The sequence below is a fragment of the Protopterus annectens genome, chromosome 1.part2 (assembly GCF_019279795.1).
Source record: "Protopterus annectens isolate FY-2018-M chromosome 1.part2, PAN1.0, whole genome shotgun sequence".
Lineage (NCBI taxonomy): Eukaryota > Metazoa > Chordata > Ceratodontiformes > Protopteridae > Protopterus > Protopterus annectens.
In genome coordinates, this window is record NC_056727.1 from 271,755,105 (window position 1) to 271,781,447 (window position 26,343).

The following is a 26,343-nucleotide window of genomic DNA, read 5'->3' on the forward strand; positions in this document are numbered from 1 at the left end:
GTCTCAGTGAGGCCCATTTGTAGTATGTCCACATCGTTAGGAGTTTTGATTATGGCTCCTAGTTTGCAGTCATCTGCAAACTTTGTTAGCCAAAGACCTTCTGTGTTAGCCTGTACTTCAGAGAAGTAGATACCAAACAGGAGAGGACCCAGGACTGAACCCTGTGGTACTCCACTTGTAACTGGTCTGAAGTCGGATTTGGAGTCTGCTACTTTCACAGTGTGGGCTCTGTCCATGTGCCAGTTGGCAACCCATCTAGTGACATAGGGATGTATACCTAGTTTAGTGAGCTTATCTGTAATTCCAGAGTGGGGGATGGTATTGAAAGCCTTGGTGAAATCTAGATAAGCTGTGTGAACCACCTTACCCTCATCTATGGCTTTGGTGACTGCTTCAAAGAAGTCAATCAGGTTTAGAAGACGTGATCTGCCTTTCACAAACCTGAACTGGGTAGGGTCCAGAGTTTGAAGATTACCAATGTCATTGTTTATGAGTTCCATGATGATACGTTCCATGGCCTTGCAGATCAGGCTCGCCAGGCTAATGGGGTGGTAGTTCCCAGGGTCCGTCGTGGCTCCTCCTTTGTGGAATGGGATAACCATCATGGTGCCTCATTCAGTGGGCACAAAGCCTGAGGTGAGGCTATGACTGAACATGGTACTTAGGTAGGGTGCCAGTTCATTCTGTAGCTCATGTAGAATGCAGCCTGGGATATTGTCAGGTCCCATGGATGCTGTGTTCTTGGCTTTGGAGAGTGTGTTTTTTACCTGTGCAGCTGTGATTACAGGAACTTTGCATTCTTCCAGTATAGAGATGGGCCCTCTAGGGGGTGAGAGGGGGGTAAAGTTAGCACTGAACCTATCTGCCAGGATGTTGGCAATATCATTTGGTTCTGTATATTTATTGCCATTGTGCTGTAACTCAGAGCAGATCTGAGTGTTGCCATTGAGATTCTTGACATAGCTATAGAGTGCTTTGTGGTTGTCTTTAGAGTCAGTGGCAATTTTGTTTTCATCACTAGCTTTGGAGGATTTTATGAGGGATCTCAGCTTCTTACTGAGGTTGACCAGGGAGTTCCTCCAGTCATGGGATTTTACTCTTTTTTGCAACAGTTTCTTTCTTCTGTTGTAGAGTTTGTTTATGGCAGAGGACCACCAGATCAGCTTCCTTTCTTTGGAGGATAGCATCTTGGCTCTATTAGGGATAGCATGATCCATGCACTCAGGTAAGTCCTTATAAAGTGCATTTATGTAGGATTCAACAGTCGTACCTCTATTGTCCATCTGTATGGGTGTCATGAAGTTTGCCACTTCTGTCTTAAGAAGTGTGAAGTTGGCTTTGGAGAATTTTTTTACGGTGGTTTCCCTAATTGGGGGTGGGGGCGGTATGTGGATGTCTAGGGTGATTAGCTTGTGGTCGGATCTGACCAACGAGGAATTGACCTTTGGTGTGGAACACCGGTTTCCCATGTTGGTAATGACCAGGTCTAGAATATTGCTGTCCCGGGGGGGTTGTGAATAAGTTGATCCAATGCGTTGGAATTTATGAATTCCAGAAAACGTTGAGCAAAAGAGTTGGTACATGTGTAGTTTTCCCAGTTAATGGTGGGGTAGTTGAAATCACCCATTATTAGGGTGTTGGGTTGTACCCTAATACTTTCCAGTGTATCAAGAAATGAGGAGTGGGAATCCTGGGGCATGGTGGCGGGTCTGTAGCAAGCTAAAATTTGGATTGCAGTCTTGCCCAGAGTTAGTTGCACTTGGATAATCTCGGATGCATTATGCTGTGCAACTAGCCTAGAGGTGTGGATATCCTTAATGAATATGGACACGCCTCCCCCTTTAGTGCTTCATTCCAGGTTAGGTGGCCGAAAGGTGTGGTATGAATTTTACCCCACCATTAACTGGGAAAACTACTCATGTACCAACTCAGGGGTGCTCTCTGGAGCATTGAACCAGGTCTCTGTCACCGCACAGATGTCAATGTTCTCCATTTTAAGGAGTGCTTAGAGTGAGTGCATTTTGAGGTTTAGATTTCTAGCATTGTGTAGCATTACCCACATAATTTGCTTGCTTGTACCTGTTACGGTGGTGAATTTGTCATTTGAACCTTGCCTAAAAATGCACTATAGGGGTGGCAAGAGCCTTAGCCAATATCTGGAATGCCAAGGGCAACAGGTGCTAGCCATCTCTGGCAAAGCATTATGGTCTGTCGATCATGTCATCCCAGGCAGACAAATACTTGATCCCCTTAGAATGACACCAGAAGATTAGCCAATTGTTGAAGTCAATCATTTTGTCCTTGTACTGTGGTAACATTCTGGGTGATGGCAGGATGCTACTCAGGGCTAGGGTCATACCTACCTGGGCTACAAGATCGGAGAGCTCCTCCATGTCTCTTTTCATGTAGTCTAGGGAGTTACATCTCAGGTCATTCACACCAACATGGACAATGACAGTGTCATATTTGTACTTGTGGAGTGACCTGAGTGCATGGGTTATGTGGCAGATCCTGGCACCTGACAGGCAGGTGACAGTAACTTTCTCCTTGTTTAGCCTGGTGAGTGGAACATCAGTGTGCCTGACTATAGAGTCACCTATGACTAGAGTGTTGAGTACGTTGTTATGCCTTATGGGCTGTGGTTGAGTGGCACACTGAGTTTGTGGGCTATGTGTCATTTGGGTTGTGCTAGGGGGTGGAGTTTGCTTGCGTTTCTGCTTTGGAAGTCCCTGATGTTTGGGCAGGTTTTTATTGAGAGCCTCCCTGAATGTAAGTGTGTGTTTTGTGTTTCTATGTGTGTGTTTTGGTAGTGTAGGTTTTGAGGGACTATGTGATGAGTGTGGTGTGGTGCAAGTGTTTACCTTCTCCTCTTGACTGTCTAGTCCAGTCTTGGGTGAAGAGAGCTTTGCTTCCAGTTTGGCTATATAAGTCCATCTCTCACAGGATTTAGTGTTGGGTGGTAGGAGGAGAGGGTTGTCTGTGTACATGAGGCAATTAATGCATTGTCCCAAGATGACCAGATTCATCAAGTAGACAGGAGAAATCACCAAGAGCTGACCCTTAGACATGCCTGGATAGGTGCTTATTTATTAAGTACTAAAAACTGCTTTCCTCTAGACAAGTGAGGAAAGTTGAGTGTTGTAGTAATTTGCAGCTTATTTAGTGCTTGCAATGAGTTCTGAACAAGTGCTGAGTTCAAAGAAACAGATTTGAGTGCTGAAACTAGAAAACTGGCTAGTTCTAAGAAACAAAATTAAGCTAGAAAGTTTCCCTCCAAAACAGAAAGGCCTGGTGACTCAGAAGCCTACAAACAGTCTAGACCACTTACAGGAAAGGCAGGAAACAAGCTTACTTTTTTTTTTCTTTCCCAGATGCTCTCTTTGTACACAGTAGGAGTGCCTGAAATCAGAATATGATCTCATGAGATTGGCCCAGAAGGAGTATCCAAACACAAATTTGCAAGAGGGGCGGGCAGTTTCAAAGCCACCAAGATTAACACTAAAACAAAACCGGGAGGGTGGGTGGAGAACTAACTGAAAAAACAGAGTCAAAACTTCCAGTTCAGTTAATATTCAATGCAACACAAATAAATCAATTACAATGATTTACACACTCCTAATACACAAGTCCAGCAATTCCTAAACTCTGTTAATACCAAAATTCTGGATCAGTTGGTCCATTCTCCTACCAGGGGCACAAACAACCTTGACCTTTTACTCATGAACATGGGGGGGGGGGCAGTGTTTCTCACCGACTGTAGTATCTTCGCTCATCAGATCTGACCATAAGGTGGTATTACTTGAGCAAAAACCAAAAACCTTTAGTAATTATTCCAAGGCTAACTTCTGTCTACTAAACAACACCTTGGCTAAATTTCAAGCATCCCTGAACCCAGTAAACACCATAGAATACACTGAGGTATTCACAACATATCTGTACAGCCATACTGAAAGCTACATAGACTATGCTGTGTCTACTCGTATTAAGAATAAAATAGAAAAACTCAAAAGATTTGTCACCCTTGTGGAATCACACAATCAATCAGTTATACAACAAAAGAAAAAAAATCTTGGCCAAGCATAGGAGGAACAAAGACATACATAATAAAAGCCCCAGACCAATCTAAACAGGCAGCTAAGATGGTTAATTAATAATTCAAAGGCTAAATTTGAAGAAAAAATAGCTTCACAGGCAAAGGACTACCACAAACTTTCTACAGCTATGTCCATAACCTCAGAGGAAATACACAACAATTCGCAAAACTTATTGTAAATGGTATCACCCACACTAAACCAGAGGTCATTTCCTAGCCTTTGGTTGACAGATTTAGGTCAGATTTCTCATCCCACTCCAGTCCAATAGTCCCAAGGAAATACCACATAACACAATCTCCCCAACCATTACTGCTAAATAGGTCATTAATGCAATTTCTAAAGCCAAAATCACTGCATCGATGGGCCCTGATAACGTCCTAGGGTGCTTAATAAATAGCATGAAAAATGACCTCTCTGGTCCACTTGAATCACTTTTCAACTGGAACCTTCAGCCAGGTTTTGTGTCCAAGGAATGGAAGATGGCTACAGTCACTCCCCTGCACAAAGGAGGTCCAACCACTAATCTGGGTAACTACAGTCCCATAAATTTTACCAGCCTCACATGTAAGGACATGGAAAGAATTCTCATGGAAATGATAAATGAGGACATAGGTAACCTGCAAACTCTGGACCCATCACAGCTCAGCATTCTTAAAGGAAGGTTATGCCTATTAAATCTGGTGGATTTTTTGAGAGGGTCACCAAAGCACTAGATTAATGTAAGACTGTGCACACAGCTTACCTCATATTGGCCAAGTCTTTTGATACAATACTCCACTTAGGCATTATAGACAAGTTCACTAATTTAAGGATAAACCCTTTTATCAACCACTGGATAGCCAACTGGCTCACTGATAGGGCCCAGGAGGTGAAAATAGATGAGGCCACATGCACCAAGAGGTCAGTCACTAGTGGAGTCTTTCAGGGCTCAGTATCAGGCCCGCTTCTTTTTTGGCATCTATTTCTCTGAAATGGAAGCAAATGATAAAGGCTCATGGCTGACTAAGTTTGCAGATGTTTTCAAGCTGCGGGGTTATTATCAAGTCCCTTGTAGAGACTAGCATTCTTCAAGAAGGTCTATATCTGACTACTAAATGGTACCAAAGTCATGGTTTTAAACTCAGTGCCAAGAAATGCATAATTGTACCCTTTGGGAAATCAACCATCCTGGCTAATTACTATATTGATATTACACCACTAAGAGTTTACCCATTGGTCAGGGATCTGGGTACACATGTAGACAGTAGCCTTACCTTCGACCACCACATGGCCACAGTGGAGAGGAAAGTCTTTTATGTTGCACAACTAAAAGTAAGGGCATGGCATTTAGGTCCAAAAAGGTCATTATTCTACTGTAATCTGCCCTTATCAGACCAGTCGTAGAGTACAATGCTCCCATTGGTATGTACCTGACCAAACATATGCAGCAACTAGAGTGACCTCAAAGGCTGCTTACAAAAAGAATGCATGGTGTAATAAACCTACCTTATGTAGAGTGCCTTAAAGCCCTTTCCCTCTACTCAGTCTCCTATAGATTGCTGAGAGCTGATCTATATCTGGCTTACAATGTATCTGCAAACCCCACATTTATGAATCTCCTACATATTCATAAGTCAAAAAGTACCAGAAATACAAGGTCTAGGGACCTGAAGTTTGTCTCTGACTTAAGCAGAACATGCTGGAGAGACAGATGTGTGTCTCAGAGACTGTCCTTCCTATGGAACAGGCTTCTCATCCATGTTAATCTGAATTTGTCTATTACTCAGGTTAAGCACAACCTAGACAAGTGGATAGAGGAATAGGAAATTTACACCGGCTCTGACACCCATGTTTTTTATGAACAGAGGTAGCCTATAAATGCCTGGTCCTTAATGTCCTATTTGGATGCAGGACATCATTATTCTTTTGGGAAAACTTGGCCAAGCTTAGAAAGGCCCCTTGGGTCATTAGCATAGTAAGAGTCTATGAATCTATGAATATCAACAGAAACTAAACACATCCAAACCCAATATTTTTGCAGGGGGTCAATGGCTCTTGCAATCCACACCCCTGCTACTTCAAAATATCAACTATGATGTTGCACAATAATAGGAAAAAGACAGATACCCTTCTCTGATATAATGTCAATTTTGTTGATATTTTCTGTTTTAGATATTTTTGTTAATATTTTAAATTCAAGAAACTCCACAGGGATTGGGCACAGCAGTCAGTATACCAAATGTAAGTTCGATATAACTCACAGAAAAATGTTTTTCTACCAGGTAAAACAAAAAGGAGGCTATAGCTACTAAAAATAAATGATTACCAAGAAGCAGTATCCATTGATTTAAACTGAGAAAACAAAGTTCCACCCTCTTGAAAGGTGTGCAAAATAGAGAAACAAACAAAAGAAACAAACAAAAAGAAGATTATAAAAATATATTTTAAACCATTTTAAATTAGCTAAGAAATGTTAAAAGCCTGCAAACATCCTAATGCAAACAACAGGCATACCTCTCAACCTCTTATAGCAAAAAATCTGGACAAAGCCATAAATAAAAGTGGGACAAAGACCCAAAAATAAAGACAGTTTTTAAATATTGTTCTTACAAATTAGAAAGTTTGATACAATAACGTTTGCATTAGCATGACTTTGAAGTGTTGAAGTCTGAAACTCAAATGTCTGTCATTATTTTCTAACTTCAATATTTTATGATTAGACACTAATTTGCCAGAAAACTGCAAATTTATGAAAAACGGGACAAAAATATGAGGCAAAAATCTAGACTTTCTACAAAAATCTGTACAGTTGAGAGGTATGACAGCAGGATACATATGCACACCTGACCCACTTAAAAGGGGTTAAACTTTGAATGTGCAGTTAACCTAATATAATGTGCAAGCAATGGTGAGTGTATATCCCTAGTACGCACCGTACATTAGAGCGCTGCCACAGCCAGCCAAGATGGCAAGAAGGAACAACACAACAAGGACTTTTAGCAGTTAAAATAAAAGATTAAGGTTATGAACTGTTAACAAATAGAGAATTAAGGTTATGCGCTGTTAACAATCTGCTTCATGTAGTCCAGAGTTAGATTATTTCACTTTCCATTTGCCTAGTGTGTGACACTGAGCAGTTTACTTTAACAGGCAGTGTTCTGGGGCAGTTGAGAAATTGGGCTCATTGAATGCATGCCTAGTAGTTTTCTGTCAACCTATAAGTTCCAAAATACAATAACAGTGTTTCAAAAAGCTAAATAATTTCTATTTTTTACATAATGGTATTGAATAATAACAATAATCTTTTTCTAGTAGCAGGTAAAGTTTGCCTCCCTCATTCTCAGTCCATGTCAATCATTGGTAAATACCCACACCCATTTAAGGACTGTTAATGAAAAAAAAAAAAAAAATATATATATATATATATATATATATATATATATATATATATATATATATATATATATATATATACATACACACACACACACACACACACACACACACACACACACACACACACACATATGTGTATGCATATATTAGGGTCTATATTATATATTCAAACTTTCTAAACTTCGAATCCCATATGTTCGACAACATATGATCGAAGTTTAAAAGTTCGAATCTATAATAAAAAGAAAAAAAAATGTACCTTAACGGTGCAGGCAGGGGGGCAAGCCTCCCTGCACCCCCTACACACCCCCTATATATATATATTTATATATTATCATCATGTAGGGAAATCTGTCCACAAACATGCACTACACATGCCCATACACTCAGTTACATTGAAACAGAAGTGTGTAAGCAAATTGCATACATATTCATGTATGTAATAGTTCAGTGCTAAAGTAATGCAGTAATATGAATGCATAAACAGAAAAATAATCATTGATGGAGGTACATAACTTAAATAGCATAAATCCTTAGTGATATTATTGGTGTGTTGTGTACCAGAAACAATGTTAATTTGATTCTAATTCCCCCAAATATTTAGGGTTTATTATCATGGCAGAAATGGACCTCAGTCTAAGTAATGGCATAGTTATGTTTTAAGAGATGTGTATTGCTTTAATCTTTAATACTTGGCAAAAGTGTTCTCCACAGCACCTAGAATTACCACCACCCATAATTAGCTACATTTCTAAAGTATAATCCAATATCGATCTACAACACACTAGTATAATCACAAGGCTACAGTCAATCACTTCTACAGTGCTGCAACAAAAATTAGATGAAAGTTTCAAAAAGTGTTTTTTTAGGGGATGACTTTACTACTCAGAATGCAAATGTGGAGGAATGAGCCCTACTTGGCCCTTTTAATTATGAATCCAGATGTTGTGAACAAACTGTGTATCTTGATGTAAAGGGAATATGTGGAGTTACCATAATCTCTGTCTTTTTAGAAACAACTAAATTATGATCATCATAATCATCATTCACCCCCCCAGTTCCTGCCTTCTTTGACAGTCATGCCTGACTGTCACAGGTCTTCTCTAACACATAATTCTTCCATCTGTTTGCTGGACATCCACATTTCCACTTGCCTTCTTCCCCTCTGTCCCAAATCTTCTTCATCAGATTATCTTCTGATTTCTGCTTGTGTTTGTAATCTGTTCTCCTTAACTTTCTCATCTTTGGCTTCTGCTCAGATGTCTCATTTTTTTTCTTCTTTTGTCCTGCAGTGTGCATCCTACCATCCATCTCAGGCACTTCATCACCATCACCTCTTGCTTCCTCGTCTGCTCTGCCTTTACTGCCCATGTTTCTGTAACATGCTGTAGAACTGGTTGCACCACTCCTTTTTACACCTTACTTTTTGCTTCTTTGGCATTCTTCTGTCATACATTACTCCTGACATCCTCTGCCGCTGTGCTGCAGTCTCTCTGATTTTAGCTTTGACCTCCTCATTCAGCCTTCCCTTCTCCTCAGTCAGCCCTCTTAGGTACTTGAAGCTGTTAACCTGTTGTACTATTTTTCCTTCTATCTCTGTTCTCGACATTATCATCTCCTCCATTTGCTGCTGTTACCATTGTCATCTTTTCATCCTAAGTGCCATTTCATTCTCATATTTTTTGCAAGTTCTTGCTCAGAGTCAGCCTGTTATGCCGCATCATTTTACATATTCATAGTTCATAGGGTAATACTAAGCTAACTGCTCTTGTGAGCCACTTTAAACACCTTAACCATTAGGCCACCCTCCCAACAGCTTTCTATCTCCTCCAACCTGTTTGATAATGTTGTCCATCACAGTATCAACAGCAGCGGCCTGAGAGCAAAATCCTGATGCATACCCACTCCTACTAGGAGCCCCTCCACAAGACCAAACACTCTCCATGCTTGAATCATTAGGTCCTTGTACATAGTCTGTACTAATTCTAACAATGTATCTGAGACTTAGAACCACAACAGGCTTGCCCAAATCAGTTTCCTGGGAACTTGTCATATGCTTTCCTCAAGTGTATGAATGCCCAGTTGGACTCGTTCCTCATCTCTAGCCTCTTTACAGCTATCTCTCTCAATGCAAATATAAGGTCAGTTGTGTTGCATCCTGATCTGAATCCAAACTGTCCATCTCCCATCTTACTTTCTACTATGCTGTTTATTTATTTATTAATCCATCTCTAGAACTTTCATGCAGTGTGACAGGAGGTGGATTCATGATTGCTGGTCAAGTTACAGTTTAGTGGAACAGGAGCCCGAGTTTTTGGGTTAAACTCCCATTTCATTGACTTTTTTAAGTTTTGCATTAGGGAATGGGTTTTATAGTTTGTGGGGGGGTGCTTACTGGGGATGATGCTGTAGTTGTATGTTACTTTCTCAGTGGTCTGAATGTCTGTTTTATAAAATCCAGTGAGTGTACAACTGTACAAAAATGAATGAAAGCATTATTTCCCTGTTCCCAGACTGTTTTGCAGTCTTAGACTTGCTGCATGTAAGTAGGATGGTGTGCATAAATACATTTTTAAAGTCATTTCATTGGATTGTGAGTATTATCTCTCACTTCTCTAACAGGAAATCACATAGTATTATCTTCCTGGAGTGTAATGGAATTGTAACATATCTTCAAAGCTTGTGTAAGTTATGTTTCATTTAGTTAAATACTTTTGTAGCATTTCGATAGATAAGCTGTTGAGGCAAACCATTGTCAATGCATGTGCTGACATGATTCACAACTCAAAAATAATGCATATATGTCTTGCAACACATTTTGTGAAAAGAGAAAAACAAGGAAAAAAGTTAGACATTAAGTACTGAAAACTTGTAGTGAATACTACATTATAGGAACAGCAGGTTGCTTCTTATTTTCATTCAGTATATGGCAGTCCCCGTCTTTGTACATGTCTCCCTGTTCTGCAAATTACATTACTGATATTTTGTTGCATGCATGCATGGCATTGTCTGTTCTGTTGCCAAAACCAGAGTCAAACCTTAAGCAAAGAATAAATACACTAAGGATAATCACAAGGCTTTCTTTAGTTATGTTAGGAACCTGGGTGGGAATTCCCAGATATGCTCAGAATTAGTACAAAATGACAAAAAATACACTGAACCCACAGACATTGCCAACATCCTAGCTGACAGGTTCAGCGCAAACTTCTCACCCCCCTCCCCACCAAAAGGGCAAATATCTATCCCAGCAGAGTGCTGCCCCCTGACATCTCAGATGCTGAGGTAAAAGCCGCCCTCTCCAAAGCAAAAAACACAGCATCAATGGGACCAGACGGTGTCCCAGGCTGCGTCCTACATGAACTCCAAGAAGAGCTAAACCCAAACATAAAACTACTGTTCAATCTCAGCCTTACTATAGGATATGTACCCAAAGAGTGGCGTACTGCAACAGTGGTCCCTCTCCACAAAGGTGATGCCTCAACGGATCCTGGAAACTATCGCCCCATAAGCCTGACTAGCTTAGTCTGCAAAGCTATGGAAAGGATCATCATGGACCTCATAAATAAAGATATTGGGGATCTGCAGACACTGGATCCTACCCAGTTTGGCTTTGTTAAGGGCAGATCCTGCCTCTTAAACCTGGTCAATTTCATTGAAACAGTCACCAAGGCCATTGACGAGGGGAAGGTGGTCCACACAGCCTACCTGGACCTCGCAAAAGCCTTCGATACAATACCCCACTCGGGCATTATAGATAAGCTCACCAGCTTAAATATAAACACCTATGTCACTAGATGGGTTGCAAATTGGCTCAAGGACAGAACCCACATGGTTAGAATTGCTGGAGCCATGTCAGGCTCCAAACCAGTTACAAGTGGCATCCCACAAGGCTCAGTCCTGGGACTTCTCTTGTTCGGTATATATTTCTCGGAGGTACAGGCCAACACGGAAGGACTGTGGCTGATCAAGTTCACAGATGACTGCAAACTGGGCGCCATAATCGACTCACCAGCCGACACAAGCATCCTCCAAAAGGGCCTCATAGAAACAGACAACTGGTGCCAGAGCCATGGCCTCAAGCTAAATGCCAAAAAGTGTATAGTCATCCCCTCTGGCAAAAACAAAGTGCCCACAAATTACCACATAGGTGGTAATCCATTAAGTACAGAAGAAGTAATTAGGGCCCTGGGGACACAAGTTGATAACAATCTCTCATTTGACAACCACGTGGCCAAAGTGGTTAGAAAAACATTTTATATAGCCCACCTAATCATGACGGGATTCACATCTAGATCAGGGGAGGTCATCGTGCCTCTTTACTCATCCCTCATCAGGTCCATAATTGAGTACAATGCCCCTTTTGGGATGTACCTTACCAGCCACCTGCAGCAACTGGAAAGACCCCAAAAGTACCTCACCAAGAGGATCAAAGGGCTCAAACAGATGCCATATGCTACACGGTTAAAGAAACTCCAGCTCTACTCAGTGGCATACCGCCTGCTCAGAGGTGATCTGTGCCTGACGTATAAAGCCATGTCCATCCCGGAATTAATGGACATACTGCACCTCAGAAAATCCAAATCCCATCGAGCTATGCGCTCAAGAGACTTGAACCTCAGCACTGAAATAAATAGGACATGCTGGAGGGACAGATTCATAACCCAGAGGCTCCCTTCACTTTGGAATAAAATCCCAGTCCAGGTTAGGCAGAGTCCCTCATTGACTCTCTTCAAGAGGAATCTTGATGAGTGGATGGGAGATTGTAGGTTTACCCCGGGTATCACTTCTGTGTCACTGTTAGACAGAGGCACAGTATACTAACCTCGAAAAAGGGCATAGCAAAATTAAGTTAAAATGGGTGGCGAAAGCCAAACACACTCTGGCTAGGCAGATAGCCTAGTATGAACCTATGAAACTATGAACCTATGAACATACATACATAAATACTAGTTAAGATAATTATAAGCACTGCTGCTGCTGTTGTCTTGCTCACACTGCTTTTTAGGTAAATGTGGAAATTTCAGTCTAAAGGCTGAGATCTGCAAATGTACACCCTTACTACTGTTCCACATGACCATTATGCATCTACATGACAGCTGGATCTAGGTAAGTCTGCACATGGGATTTTTCACACGGGAGCCTTTCTTTTGTCTCAGTTATGCTGACAGATACTGTTTCATTTCCTGTACTCAGTGTACCCATTCTGTATTTTGTTACATGCAACAGGATCATTGTAGATGTCTACAGTAAGGAAATGGCTGTTAATGTAAGAGAGTTTTATGCTGTTAACCATGCTTACTTTTCAGGTACCAGACAGCAGCTATAGCATTAAGGTTGGGACAGATAACACCTAAACCATGTACTACTTAATGAATGTCAATCATGCATTAACACAAGACTTGAACTTTTGAAGTGTGGTGCGTTGAGGGATTACATTTTGCTACTGTGTTATTTACTTAATTATGTATTTATTTTATTTATTTAATTTTTTTATCTCTCCATCCATTGCATATCTTTCAGCTGCTGACTCTCCTCTGCTTTGTTCCTAAATTATTCTAAACTCACTGACTCAGGTTCTATCATCCCCTGAGCTGGGACTGCCTCTTCTGTAGATGGGTTAGGAAAGGAATGCAGAGGCACAGAGCAGAGCTTCTTGCAGACACATGCACTGCTGTGTATACGGGGAGTTTTCTATGATGCCCAGCAGAGCAGAGATGCTGATGTGGTATGCATGTGGGCCTTACAGAAACAGATACTTGGTGCCAGAGCCATGGGCTCAAGCTCAATGCCAAGAAATGTATAGTTATCCCCTTTGGGAAAAAACATGTACCCGTGAATTACCACATAGGTGGCAGTGCACTAAACACTGAAAGTGTGATAAGAGACTTAGGGACACAGGTGGACAGTGGTCTCACCTTCAATAAGCACATCGCCACAACAGTCAGGAAATCCTTCTATGTGGCACACCTTATCACTAAGGGCTTTTCTTCCAGAAAAAAGGAGGCATTTGTCCCACTGTACTCATCCTTCATTAGACCCATTACAGACTACAACGCCCCATTTGGTATGTACCTCTCAAGATATCTGGAACATCTGGAAAGGCAGCAGAAATACCTCACTAAACGAATCACAGGCCTAAAGCAGATGCCCTATGCTGACCACCTTAAAAAACTCCAGCTGTACTCTCTCGCATATCGTCTACTCAGAGGCGATCTCTGCTTAACATACAAGGTCATGTCAAACCCAGAGTTGTTGGACATGGTACACTTAAAGAAATCCCAATCCCTCAGAGCCACACGCTCTAGGGATCTAAACCTTGTCATCACAATAAATAAAACATGCTGGAGGGATAGGTTCCTGACCCAGAGACTGCCTAGAGTCTGGAATAGACTGCCCATACATGTCAAGCAGAGCGCCTCCTTGGCCCTCTTCAAAAGGAACCTTGATGATTGGATGGGAGAAAGGAAATTCACCCTGGGGATCACGTCAGTCACCCTGCTAGACAGGGGACCAGGGAAGTAAATAGTCTGGGAAGAAATAGCCAGGGAATTGTTATGGCTAGGCTTGTATAGACCCTAGGGCTGATAGCCTAGTACCAACCTATGAACCTATATAAGTTATCTCCAGAACCACTTAGCAATGTTAATTTTTTACAGCAATCCTTGCAGTTATGACACATCACCACCACCACTACTACCAGGGGAGTGTCAAGCCAACAAATGCCACACTGTCTCACCACAATTCCTCACACTAGTAGCACTTCAGGTCATATAGGTTACAACTGGGGGGGGGGTTCTAATGTTTTATGGCATCTTATATTGTACTGCATATCTACAGAAGTTAAGAGTTTCTCTGGGGTTGCAGTGACTTCTGAAACAATGAACTTCTAAATGATTTTTCCCTGATTTTTATCTTACAATAAGTAACTTAGGTTTGTGACTAGAAACTTGGAAGTGCAGGACAGAAAAATGTTATAACCTTACAGTGTAATTTTGAATAAATTATACAGGTATTATTCTTGTCTTTATTTTAGGAAGCAGATGAAGCCCTTTTAGATAACCTGGCACTACAGATTCAGCTGCAGTTCTTGCAGGATGATATGAATGCAACTAAGGACAGATATAAGAAGGTAAAATAAATGCAAACTCTTGAAGGAGCATCTTGATGTATGATAAATGAAAGTTACAGACATTTTAGTTTATGTGCAGGGTACGGTAGAAGCCTAGCTCAGAATAAAACGGTTAATCCTTTTGAATGTATAAGTACAGTTTAATGTATTTAGTACATAATCATGTAATTCATGTGCAGTTAAAAACAAATCCAAAATTTTGATGCAAAGAGGCCTCTTCTAAAGGATTCTGTGCTAATTTTGAGCAGTGTTACTGAGGTGACTCATTTATCTTGCTTCAAGAGCAAAGTTGTTTAACTGCTACACCTAAATGAGTGTACAAGGTGTTAGGTTACACATGACTCATAATAAATCAGTTTGAAGTTGATTAAATAGGAAATGTAATTAATGTGTTACACTGTGTGCAAAAATAATCAGAGCTATTTCCAAACACAGTAATAAGACCAACAACCATCCTTCTACTTTTCAGTTTTGTGAGTTATGTTTCAGAGACATGCCTTAAAAGTTATTATATGGTGACTGGCCATTAGCATTCAAAAACCTGCATGCTGATTGGTTAGCCAAACCAGGATGCCCATTATAAAATCCGGCATATACCAATAGAAAAAAGTCCAATCGCCTGGACTTTCTTCAACTAATATATGAAACGGAGATTCCAGTTTCAATAAATGTACATATCCGGACATTTCAGAAGTATGAGAGAGACTGGACAAAGAAAATACAAAGATAATCAGGTACGTAATGCAAAACTAGAGAAACACACCTGATTATCCTTGTAGTTTCTATACCCTGTCTCTCTCTCATAATTCTGAATGGGTCAGGATTTCAATTTTTTTTTGATTAAAAGAAAAAATAAAGCAAGAGTTCTTCCTTTCTCTGTTGCTAACTTTCCACAGCATTGATGTACTCATAAGTGTGGGAATATAAGTCCCATAAGCATGCGCAGTACTTCAAGAAACCTACATAATACAGGGAAAAAACGAGGAAGAGCACCACGGTGCCATTATACAAGAACATTAAGAAAAGTAATACATCTTTTGTTAAATAATGTCATTGTGTAATATCAATAATCCATGTCTGGGTGTGGGTTATGCTGTATTTGCCCACAGTTGGCTTTGTTTGGTCACTCAGGCTTTGTTCTCATGACCAAACCACACCAGCAGTGGGTAAATCGAACATTTCCCACACCCAGCGATGGTTTTTGCTATACTGATCTCCAACCTGCAGGTTTTTAATGGTCACACAGCAAACACTGTTTTTTGCAATTATTGTATTCATGCCTTTATTACGCATTTATTTATTTATTTTTAAAATGTTTTTCTGTGACAAAAATTGAATAAAGGTCTGATTGTCTAGATATACTTGCCTAGCATTTTTTTTTTGTTTGTTTAACACCCACCCACCCCCAAAACACACACATCATTCTGTAACAAGACATTTTTTGGCACTTTATTGTCACAAAACTGAGGAGGAAAGTGTTACTAAACAAAATGCATAGCATGATAACTTGCTATGCATCTTAAATATCAGTACCATTTAGACTACCAGGAGCTGTGGTGGTAGAGTGGTAGTGCTGTTGCTTCATAGCAAGAGGTTCTTCTGTTCGACTCTCAGCTACAGTGCCTTCTATGTGGAGTCTGCATGTCCTCCCCATGTTCAAGTGGCCTCTGAAAGACATGTGTGAATGGGCATGCCTTTGCTCAAGGTTGGGCATTAGGCTGGCAACTTGGCACCATAAAAATCTACTGCCAATCATTAGCAGACTGAAGGTGACCACTAACCAGGAAAAGACATCCCAACTGTTTAGACTACCAGGACAACAGCATGCTAACATTGACAAGCAGTATAGCAAACTGTTTGTCCTGCACAAGAAAACTGTATGTCATGGGAGCACACAGGATTTTTTGCAGGGGGGGTTGCAAACCCGAACCCCCACGCAGCCATTCCAATGTCCCATTACTTAGCTACTTCTCCCGTTACCATAAACACTGTTCAAAACTCTCAGTGTGCATACTGTTTTATATTTTACTTCTACAATGATTACAGATATTTGGAATTAATTTGCAACTTTTATTTCAAATTTTATAGCACAACCACTGACAGATGTTTGCTAAACAAATCAAGTGTCTTACAATGAAAACAGACTCAGCACTAAAACTTCTCTACCTTTGAAACTCACATTCACTGAAACAGAAGTGAAACCCACATTCAAAGAAAATGCATCTAGCCAGTGGCAGGTTAAGTTTACCTTTTATCTTTTTCAAATCATAGGCCCCTTGCACACATTTTAGGACCATGCGAAAATTCTTTGATTCACCTTCCTGATTGTATTAATTATAATATATAATAACTGAATTATATCCCTTATATAATACAGCACCACTTGTTAGAGTGTGTTTTAGTTTTATAGTTTTGAACATTTTTTCAGTAAGCAATCAAACAAAAAAAATATCAATCAATAATGACAAGCTGCCCAATTCAGAACATTTCAACCGTAAGGCCACCCAAACCTCTGTCATTGCAATCCACCAATATCAGTCAATATGCACAATCTCTGCAAAGGTAAAAGTCATCTGAATAATTCCACATTAAAGGGATCTGAAACTAATGAAGAGGATGTTGCTAGAAAAATAACTTTATATTTGAGTGTTTCATCTACAAATCCACTGCCTGCTGCCCTTGAAGAATAAATTGCCTATGTTACATAAAAAAATGGTAAGCTGGTATATTGCAATAGGGAATGGGTGGCAAGCTGAAAAACAGGCTCATAGTTACTCAGCATCTCACCCAAAGGAGGACATACTCAGGACTGCAGCACCCCACCCCCTTAAAACACAAATCTACATGCTGTGGGAGTAGAACCTACAGCTCTCTGTATCAAGATACAAGCATGCTACCTCCTGTGCTACTAAAACTGCTTTAACATTCTATACCACAAGGGTGTTACCATTTGCTAAGGAAAACAGTTGAACATTTTAAGCAGACTTAGCATAAGCAGCAGTAAGCTTCTTTTCCTTTGAAGCTCACAATTCCTTAAAAATGCACTTGAAAATAAATTCCACTTGTTGACTCTCACTAGGGCATTTCGCTGTCTCTTGCACACACACACTTCAACCTATTAGTGCAAGAAATCTGGACAAAGCCTAAAATAAATAGGGATAGATTATTAATATTGCTGTCATGAACTTAGAACTTAAAAAATTGCTAGAATAGCAGGATTTGTGTTAGTATGCATTTTTATAAAGGATATGATGTCTAAAACTCAAATGTCTGTCATTATTTTGCTTCAATCCGTTTTAGGAGGAATATGGGGCAAAACTCTGGACATCGTGCAAAAGTCTGGACAGCTGAGGGGTATGCTACATCCCTCTTACACACACACACACACACACACACACACACACACACACACACACACACACACACACACACACACACACACACACACACACACACACACACACACACACACACACACACACACACCCCATAACTCTCAATCATTTAGTACAAGAAATCTGGACAAAGCCTGTTATAATGTCGGGGACAAATGCCAAAAAGTAAGGACACATTTAGAAAGTTGCTAGAATAACAGAATTGAATGCATTTTCTGAATGATATGAAGTCTGAAACTCAAATCTTCTTCTTCTCTTTCAGCTGTTCCCATTAGGGGTCGCCACAGCAGATCATCTGTTTCCATTTCTTCTTGTCCTCTGCATCTTGCTCTGTCACACCAACCACCATGCATGTCCTCTCTCACCACGTCCATAAACCTTATCTTAGACCTTTCTCTTTTCCTCTTACCTGGCAGCTCCATCCTTAGCATCCTTTTCCCAATATACCCATCATCCCTCCTCAGCACATGTCCAAGCCAACACAATCTCACCTCTCTGACTTTGTCTCCAAACCGTCCAAACTGAGCTGACCCTCTAATATATTGATTCCTAATCCTGTCCACCCTCGTCACACCCAGTGCAAATCTTAACATCTTTATCTATGCCATATCCAGCTCCATCTCCTGCCTTTTTGTCAATGCCACCATCTCCAACCCATACAACATAGCTGGTCTCACTACCCTCTTGTAGACCTTCCATTTCACTCTTACTCGTACCTGTCTGTCACAAATTACTCCTGACATTCTTCTCCACCCATTCCACCCTGCCTGTACTCTCTTCTTCACCTCTCTTCCACACTCGCCATTATTCTGAACTGTTGATCCCAAGTACTTAAACTCATCCACCTTCGCCAACTCTACTCCCTGCATCCTCACCATTCCTCTATCCTCCCTCTCATTCACACACACATATTCATTTTTAGTCATGCTGACCTTCATTCCTCTCCTCTCTAGGGAAAATCTCCACCTCTCCAGGGTTTCCTCAACCTGGTCCCTACTCTCACTACAGATCACAATGTCATCTGCAAACATCATAGTCAATGGGACCTCCTGTCTGATCTCGTCTGTCAACCTGTCCATCACCATTGCAAATAAGAAAAGGATCAGAGCTGATCCTTGATGTAATCCCACCTCCACCTTCAACGGATCTGTCACTCCCACTGCAGACTTCCCCACTGTCACACTACCCTCGTACATATCCTGTACCACTCTTACATACTTCTCTGCCACTCCTGACTTCTTCATACAATGCTACAATTCCTCTCTCAGCACCCTATCATATGCTTTCTCCAAGTCCACAAAGACACAGTGCAACTTCTTCTGACCTTCCCTATAGTTCTACATCAACAGTCTCAGAGCAAACATCGCATCTGTAGTGCTCTGTCCTGGCATGAAACCATACTGCTGATCACTAATCATCACCTCCCTTCTTAACCTAGCTTCCACTACTCTTTCCCATAACTTCAAGCTGTGACTGTTCAGTTTTATCCCTCTTTATAGCTGTCTGCACTTCCTCTTTGCTAATCTGTTTCACTTCCTGATTCACTATCTCCACATCATCCAACCTTCTCTATCTCATTCTCTTTAGTCATCAGCCCCTCATAGTACTCTTTCCATCTGCTCAACCCACTCTCCATGCTTGTGAGTACGTTTCCCTCACTATCCTTTATCACCCTTACCTGCTGCACATCTTTACCAGCTCGGTCCCTCTATCTAGCCAATTGGTACAGGTCCTTTTCTCACTTTTTAGTGTCCAACCTTTCATATAACTCTCCATATGCCTTATCCTTAGCCTTTGCCACCTCTCTCTTTGCCATGCTCCTCATCTCCTTATACTCCTGTCTACTTTCTTCATCTCTCTGACAATCTCACTTCTTCGCCAGCCTCTTCCTCTGTATACTCTCCTGTGCTTCCTCATTCCAGCACCAGGTGTCCTTGTCCTCCTTCCTCTGTCCAGATGTCACACCAAGCACCTTTCTAGCTGTCTCCCTTACCATCTCTGCTGTAGTTACTCAGCTATTCGGTAACTCTTCACTGCCCCTGAGTGCCTGTTTTAACTCTTCCCTGAACTCCACCTCACAATCACCCTTTTTCAACTTCCACCATTTGATCCTTGGCACTGCTCTCACATTTGTCCTCCTCTTCTTGATCACCAACATCATCCTACAGACCACCATTCTATGCTGCCTAACTACACTTTCTCCTGTCACCGCTTTACAGTCTCCAATCATCTACAGACTGTCCCTCCTGCATAGGATACAATCCACCTGTGTGCATCTTCCTCCACTCTTGTACATCACCCTATGCTCCTCCCTCTTCTTAAAATATGTATTCACCACAGCCATGTCCATCCTTTTCACAAAATCCATTACCATCTGACCTTCTGCATTCCTCTCCTTAACACCATACCTGCCCATCACTTCCTCATCCCCTCTGTTCCCTTCACCAACATGCCCATTGAAATCCACTCCAATCACCAGTCTCTCACCCTTGCGTACACTCACTACCACTTCATCCAAATCACTCCAAAATTTTTCTTTCTCATCCATCGTACACCCAACTTGCGGAGCATATGCACTAGCAACATTCATCATTACACCATCAATTTCCAGCTTCATAAACATCACTCTATCCAACACTCTTTTCACCTCCAAAACACTCTTGGCATACTGTTCCTTCAGGATAATCCCTACCTAATTTCTCCTCCCATTCACACCAAGATAGAACAATTTGAACCCACCTTCCTAATACACCTGGTCTTACTCCCCTTCCATCTGGTCTCTTGTACACACAATATATCAACCTTCCTTCTCTTCATCATATCAACTAGCTCTGTCCCTATACCAGTCATACTGCCAACATTCAAATTTCCTACTCTCGCTACTACACTCCTAACCTTCCTCGTCTCTTTCTGCTTTCGGGCATGCCCTCCCCCTCTTCTTCTCCTTGTCCTCCTTTGGCCAACAGTAGCCCAATTTCCACCAGCACTCTGTTGGCTAACAGTAGTGGTGGCGGTCATTGTTAACCCGGGCCTTGACCGATCCAGTATGGAAATCTGTATTGTTGTCCACATATGTTATCTGACAGAGGTTTTACACCAGATGCCCTTCCTGACGTAACCCTCCCCATTTATCCGGGCTTGGGACTGGCACAAAGAAATGCACTGGCTTGTGCATCCCCAGTAGCTGGGTTAAATCTGAAACTCAAATGCATGTCATTATTTAGTAACTTTAATTCTTAGCTCATCCCAGTGATTTGTCAAAAAAAAGAGAATTTTTATGAGCAACAGACTAAAAATATAAGGCAAAAATCTGGGCATTTCATGAAAATCTGTACAGTTCATAGGTTCATAGGGGTGTACTAGGCTAATGGGCCTGGAGCATTTACAAGCCTAGCCCATAGGATTGCCCTGGCTTTGTGCCACCCGACCTTAGTTCCCAGTGCCTCTGTCAAGTAAAGTCACTGGAGTGATCCCTGGGCTGAATTTTCTATTTCCCATCCACTCATCAAGATTTCTCTTGAAGAGGGCCAGTGAGGTGCTCTGCTTGACATGTATGGGAAGTCTATCCCATAGTATGGGCACTCTCTGGATTATGAACTTGTCCCTCCAGCATGTTCTGTTGATTGTGGTAGTGAGGTTGAGGTCTCTGGAGCATGTGGTGTGGATGAATTGTGATTTCTTTAGATGTAGCATTTCTAACAGAGTTGGCTCAGACATGGCTTTGTAAGTCAAGCAGAGATTGCCTCTAAGTAGGGACAGAGAATAGTTGGGGTTTTTTGAGTCTGTCCATATAGGACAAGTGTTTTAAGGCCTAGGATCTTCTTTGTGAGGTACTTTTGCTGCCTCTCCATTTGTTGCAGGTGTCTAGTGAGGTGCATGACAAATGGGGCGTTGTACTCGATGATTGGCCTAATGAGGGAAGAGTAGAGGGAGACAATGACCTCTTTCTTCCTGGATGCAAAACCCTTAGTAATGAGATGTGCCACATAAAAGGACTTTCTGACCACAGTGGCAATGTGGTGGTCAAAAGATATGTTGTTGTCAACATGTGTTCCCAGATCTCTTTTAACGCCTTCTGTGTTCAGTGGACTACCATCATTATGGGTATCAGTTGAGAAGTATGACACATACATGCATCCCCCTACCTCCATAGAAAGGGGCTAGAACAAGTTTTGCAAAAGTATGTATTTTCTGAAGGATATGTCTAAATCTCAAATGTCTTCCATTATTTTTTTACTTGAGTCCTCAAACCTGCTAGAATACACACACACGCAAACACACACACACACACACACACGCACACACACACACACACACACACACGCACGCACACACACACACACACACACACACACACACACACACACACGCACACGCACACACACACGCACACACACACACACACACACACACACACACACATACTCATCTACCTTTGTAACCCAAATAGAAATCTGCATATTAACATGGTTCTGATCCTCCATCTTTATGTAATGTCACAGCAAAAAACATTAACAATAAAAATACTAAAAGGCATTTTTCAGTAACTGTATTCCAGGTAATCCTGGATCAAATTATCCATACCCCAATCAGGGGCAACAGTATCCTTGACCTAGTCATAACCAACATGAGTGACCGGTGTTCCACACCTGAAGTCAGCTCCTCATTGATCCGGCAATAAGCTAATCACCCTAGATATCCGCATCCCACCCCCACCCACCATTAAGGAAACCACGGTAAAAAATGTCTCCAAAGCCAACTTCATGCTTCTTAAAACAGAATATCTTCATAATTATACAAATGCAATTACCCTTTATAACAAAACACTCAGACTTCATATTAATTTAACTTTAAAACTAGATTAATTGAAACTGCTTCATTTAACCCTGAATACATTGTTGCATTAAGATGGGGCTGCCATCTCAATTCACAAGCATTAAGATGTTCTTTGTAATAGACCCTCTTCCATCTTTTTCTTTCTAATCTACTACTACAAAAAGGTTATGATCTTCCACTTCCTCTACATGTCTGAACAAAGCATTTGCGGTTTTCTTTTTCCTAATGTCCAATATATGTTCATAAATCCTGTCCTTTAACCTCCTAGAGGTTTTTCCAATATAAAAAGCTGGGTATAAGGAAGAAATAGCTTTGCAGACCACCCTTAAGTTTCACAAGAAAAATGGCCTTTCACAGTGAATTTTTTTCTATTAATTTCAAAAATAATTGATACTAATATATATGGGCATTGAGCACAATGTCCACATTTGAACATGCCTATAGGTCTATTTTGCAAGTTTTTTCTCCAAAAGCTCCTGAAATTATTTGTCTCTTCTATATACTATGTTGGGTTTATCACAGCAGTGTCAAAATGGAAAATATTCAAATTCATTTCTATGCACTTTTTAATGGCTCCACTGTCACTTGTGTAGGTCAGAATAAAAGCTTTCATACTGTTTATTCCTTCTCTTCTTTTATCCCCTGTACTTACTGCTATACATGTTTCCACATTGGAATTTAAAAGGCAGACAAAAAAATCCATTTTGTCTCTTACTAAAAACTTCATTTTTGATTTCCATTAAAAACGTACTTGGATAACCTCTGTTTAAAAACATTTTTAATAAATTTTCACTTTCTTGCCTAAATATTTGTTCATCTGGTATCATACAAGCCAAGCGTACCAACTGACATTTGTCCACTGTTTTCTTTTGGAATATGGGATGGCAGCTGCCATAATACAAGTGTTTATTACAAAATGTTGCTTTTCTACAAATATTTGACATAAAGCACAACTGGTCCCTGTTTTTGATTAGCTCCATATCTAAAAACACATTTTCTTTATTATAAGAATAACTAAATCTACATCTCTAATTTTAGCCTAGTTGGTATCTTGGCATATAAGGACTTCACATCCAAACTACACATATACTAGTCTTCTGTTCGCCCATCTTGTAATATTTGTAAAAAACTATATAGTGTCTTTAATTCAGTATCTGAGGCTTGAGAACAATGGTTTCAAGTAGAATATCTGAAAGTCTGACAACGATTCAATAAGTGACCCATAACTAGAAACTATGGGCCTACTTGGAGGAATAGAGGGTACGTTATGAATTTTGTGTAACATGTAAAATGGTGCATCTCAGAGTCATTTTGTGTAACATGTAAAATGGTGCATTTCAGAGTCATTTTATGTAACAGGTAAAATGGTACATCTCAGAGTCAGAGACCAAAGGTTGTGTAGCTGTTTTCTCAGTGATCATTCCTTCTTCAACTGCTAATCAAAGAAATACATTTTGAATTGAATAGCAGGATCAGTCAATTTCTAGTAAAATCTACCATCCATTAACTGAGTGAATGCTTCTTTACTAAAGAAGAATATATCCCAAATTACTACAGCCCTTCCTTTGTCTACTTTATTACCTAGAACATCCCTAATCCCTATTGTTGAATATATTTTGGAGGGGTTGTCTTTGACCAAGGCTTAGATAATCTACTTTCTAAGCTTATATATGAACAGTACTAAAATGTAAATATTTCATAATAGGTTTTCAAAAGGAGAGACATAGTTATTGGATGGAAGTATACGTCTACATTGGTTACATCCAAAATTCAGATTGCTATCATATGCATCATTCTTAAATATATTTCTTTTTCTTCAAAAAATATTTATGATCTAAAACCATTTGCTTTTCATGTAAAGTGGGAAAAAGATTGTGAGTTAATTCACCCAGTCTCACTATTTCTTTGTCCATTAGTTTTTGAAGCATTTTTGAAATTTCTGTGATATTATTGATGTCTCCAGACACCACTTCTGTGTTTCCTTAGGATTTGTATTGCCCCTTTTCAAAATAGGCATCATATGGGCAACTTTAGTATCAGTGTCATTGGCATCACTTGATTCAGATGACTTGAGAATAGAGTGAGCAGTGAGATCAATTACATTTATTGCATGTTTGTTGGAATGCAAGCTTCCTAAGCCCTTTGACAAATGTACTGCTTTTTTGAATCATTTCCAGGAAAAAAAAATGTTTATTGCTTTTGAAGTAATTCAAATCTCCTTGATATTTCCTTATTTTTTTTCTCTTGCAAATCAGATTCCAATGTTGGTATCATTTTATAAACTGATCATAGTGCAATTGAAAATCTTTTTGCATTGTTAAATTCATTACCAAAGAGCTGAGTTTATCAAATTACTGTTGCTGTTGATTAATATGGCAGTCATACAATTAATTAGCATTTTTATAAACATTGTGGATGGTGTTTGTTGTATTTGCTGCAACTTCACTTCAAATGTTTCAGCCAAGTTTGATGCACTGGGTTTAATAACCAGCCTAAGCTGTCTGGCCATCTTATGGTCTTTATGATTGCCTGCCTAGTATTCTTCCTATGTTCCTGTCTTAATCGTCTGAGTGTCCACTGACCCTATCACAATCACTTATGCAGTGGTGTATACTTTATGGACTTTCTGTATGGATAAATGTATCTATATTTTACTTTTCCATGGGTCTCCCACTATGACAGTGAGCTGTGCTTAATCACTAACTGAGTGCTCTTCCAGGGTGGTCTGAGTGCCTGTATCCTGGAAGGCCATGGGATCTCCAACTACTTCTTCAAAGTTTGAATGGCACCAGATCCTTTACAGTTACCTCCATCCCACTTCTATCAAGGTGTTTAAGGAAGGCAAAATCATTTCCTATGATGACATTGTGGATAAGGGGGGGGGACCACAGACATCATGTATAGGATTTTCTCAAACTGGGTCTAGTTCTCTACCTGTGTGAATGGATAGCCTTTCCTCTCCCTACATATGTACATCAATTCTTTGGTCACTGGAGTGTGGGTCTTCTTCTTCCAAAAGTATTAGACTTTTACTAGGAATCAAAAAACTCAGGAGTCCCTGCTCACAAACTCTTATCACACACTTCAAAGATTTCTCATAGCAAAGAAGTAGAATGTGGCATCCATGAGGCTAGGAGTGACTTGATCACATTCCATAGCCTTATCTCCCTACCACAGCCTTGGTAGCTTGAATGGCCTTTTTAGCTTACCCATCACACATTATTTTACAATATTACCATTTCTCTCACAAGCATGTAACAGAAGGCCCAGTCTCATATTGTTTGGTCAAGGTTTTTCAATTATCTTGTTTGCTATTTCCTTAAACGTTCACAGCATACCTCTCTCTCTACTAGTGTCAGTAAAAAGTTGTCTACATTCTGGAGTCTGCTTGACACACTCAGCATTTTAGGTCAGCAGGTCCCCTTTGAATCATTCACTAAAATTTCTAACTTGGTCTTCCTGCTACTAAGCTTCTCAGAGTCTTATCTGGAAACTAACTGCTTATGAAAAGTGT

The 26,343-nt window shown here is 40.4% G+C and overlaps 1 protein-coding gene across 1 annotated transcript in view; it reads left to right on the plus strand.

Annotated features, from left to right (window-relative positions):
- BFSP1 (beaded filament structural protein 1) overlaps positions 1-26,343 on the plus strand; it is a 569,852-nt gene that overhangs the window by 188,079 nt on the left and 355,430 nt on the right. Inside the window, exon 3 of the mRNA XM_044060145.1 lies at positions 14,503-14,598. Coding sequence (XP_043916080.1) covers positions 14,503-14,598 — 96 coding nt within the window. The remainder of the gene's footprint in view (positions 1-14,502; positions 14,599-26,343) is intronic.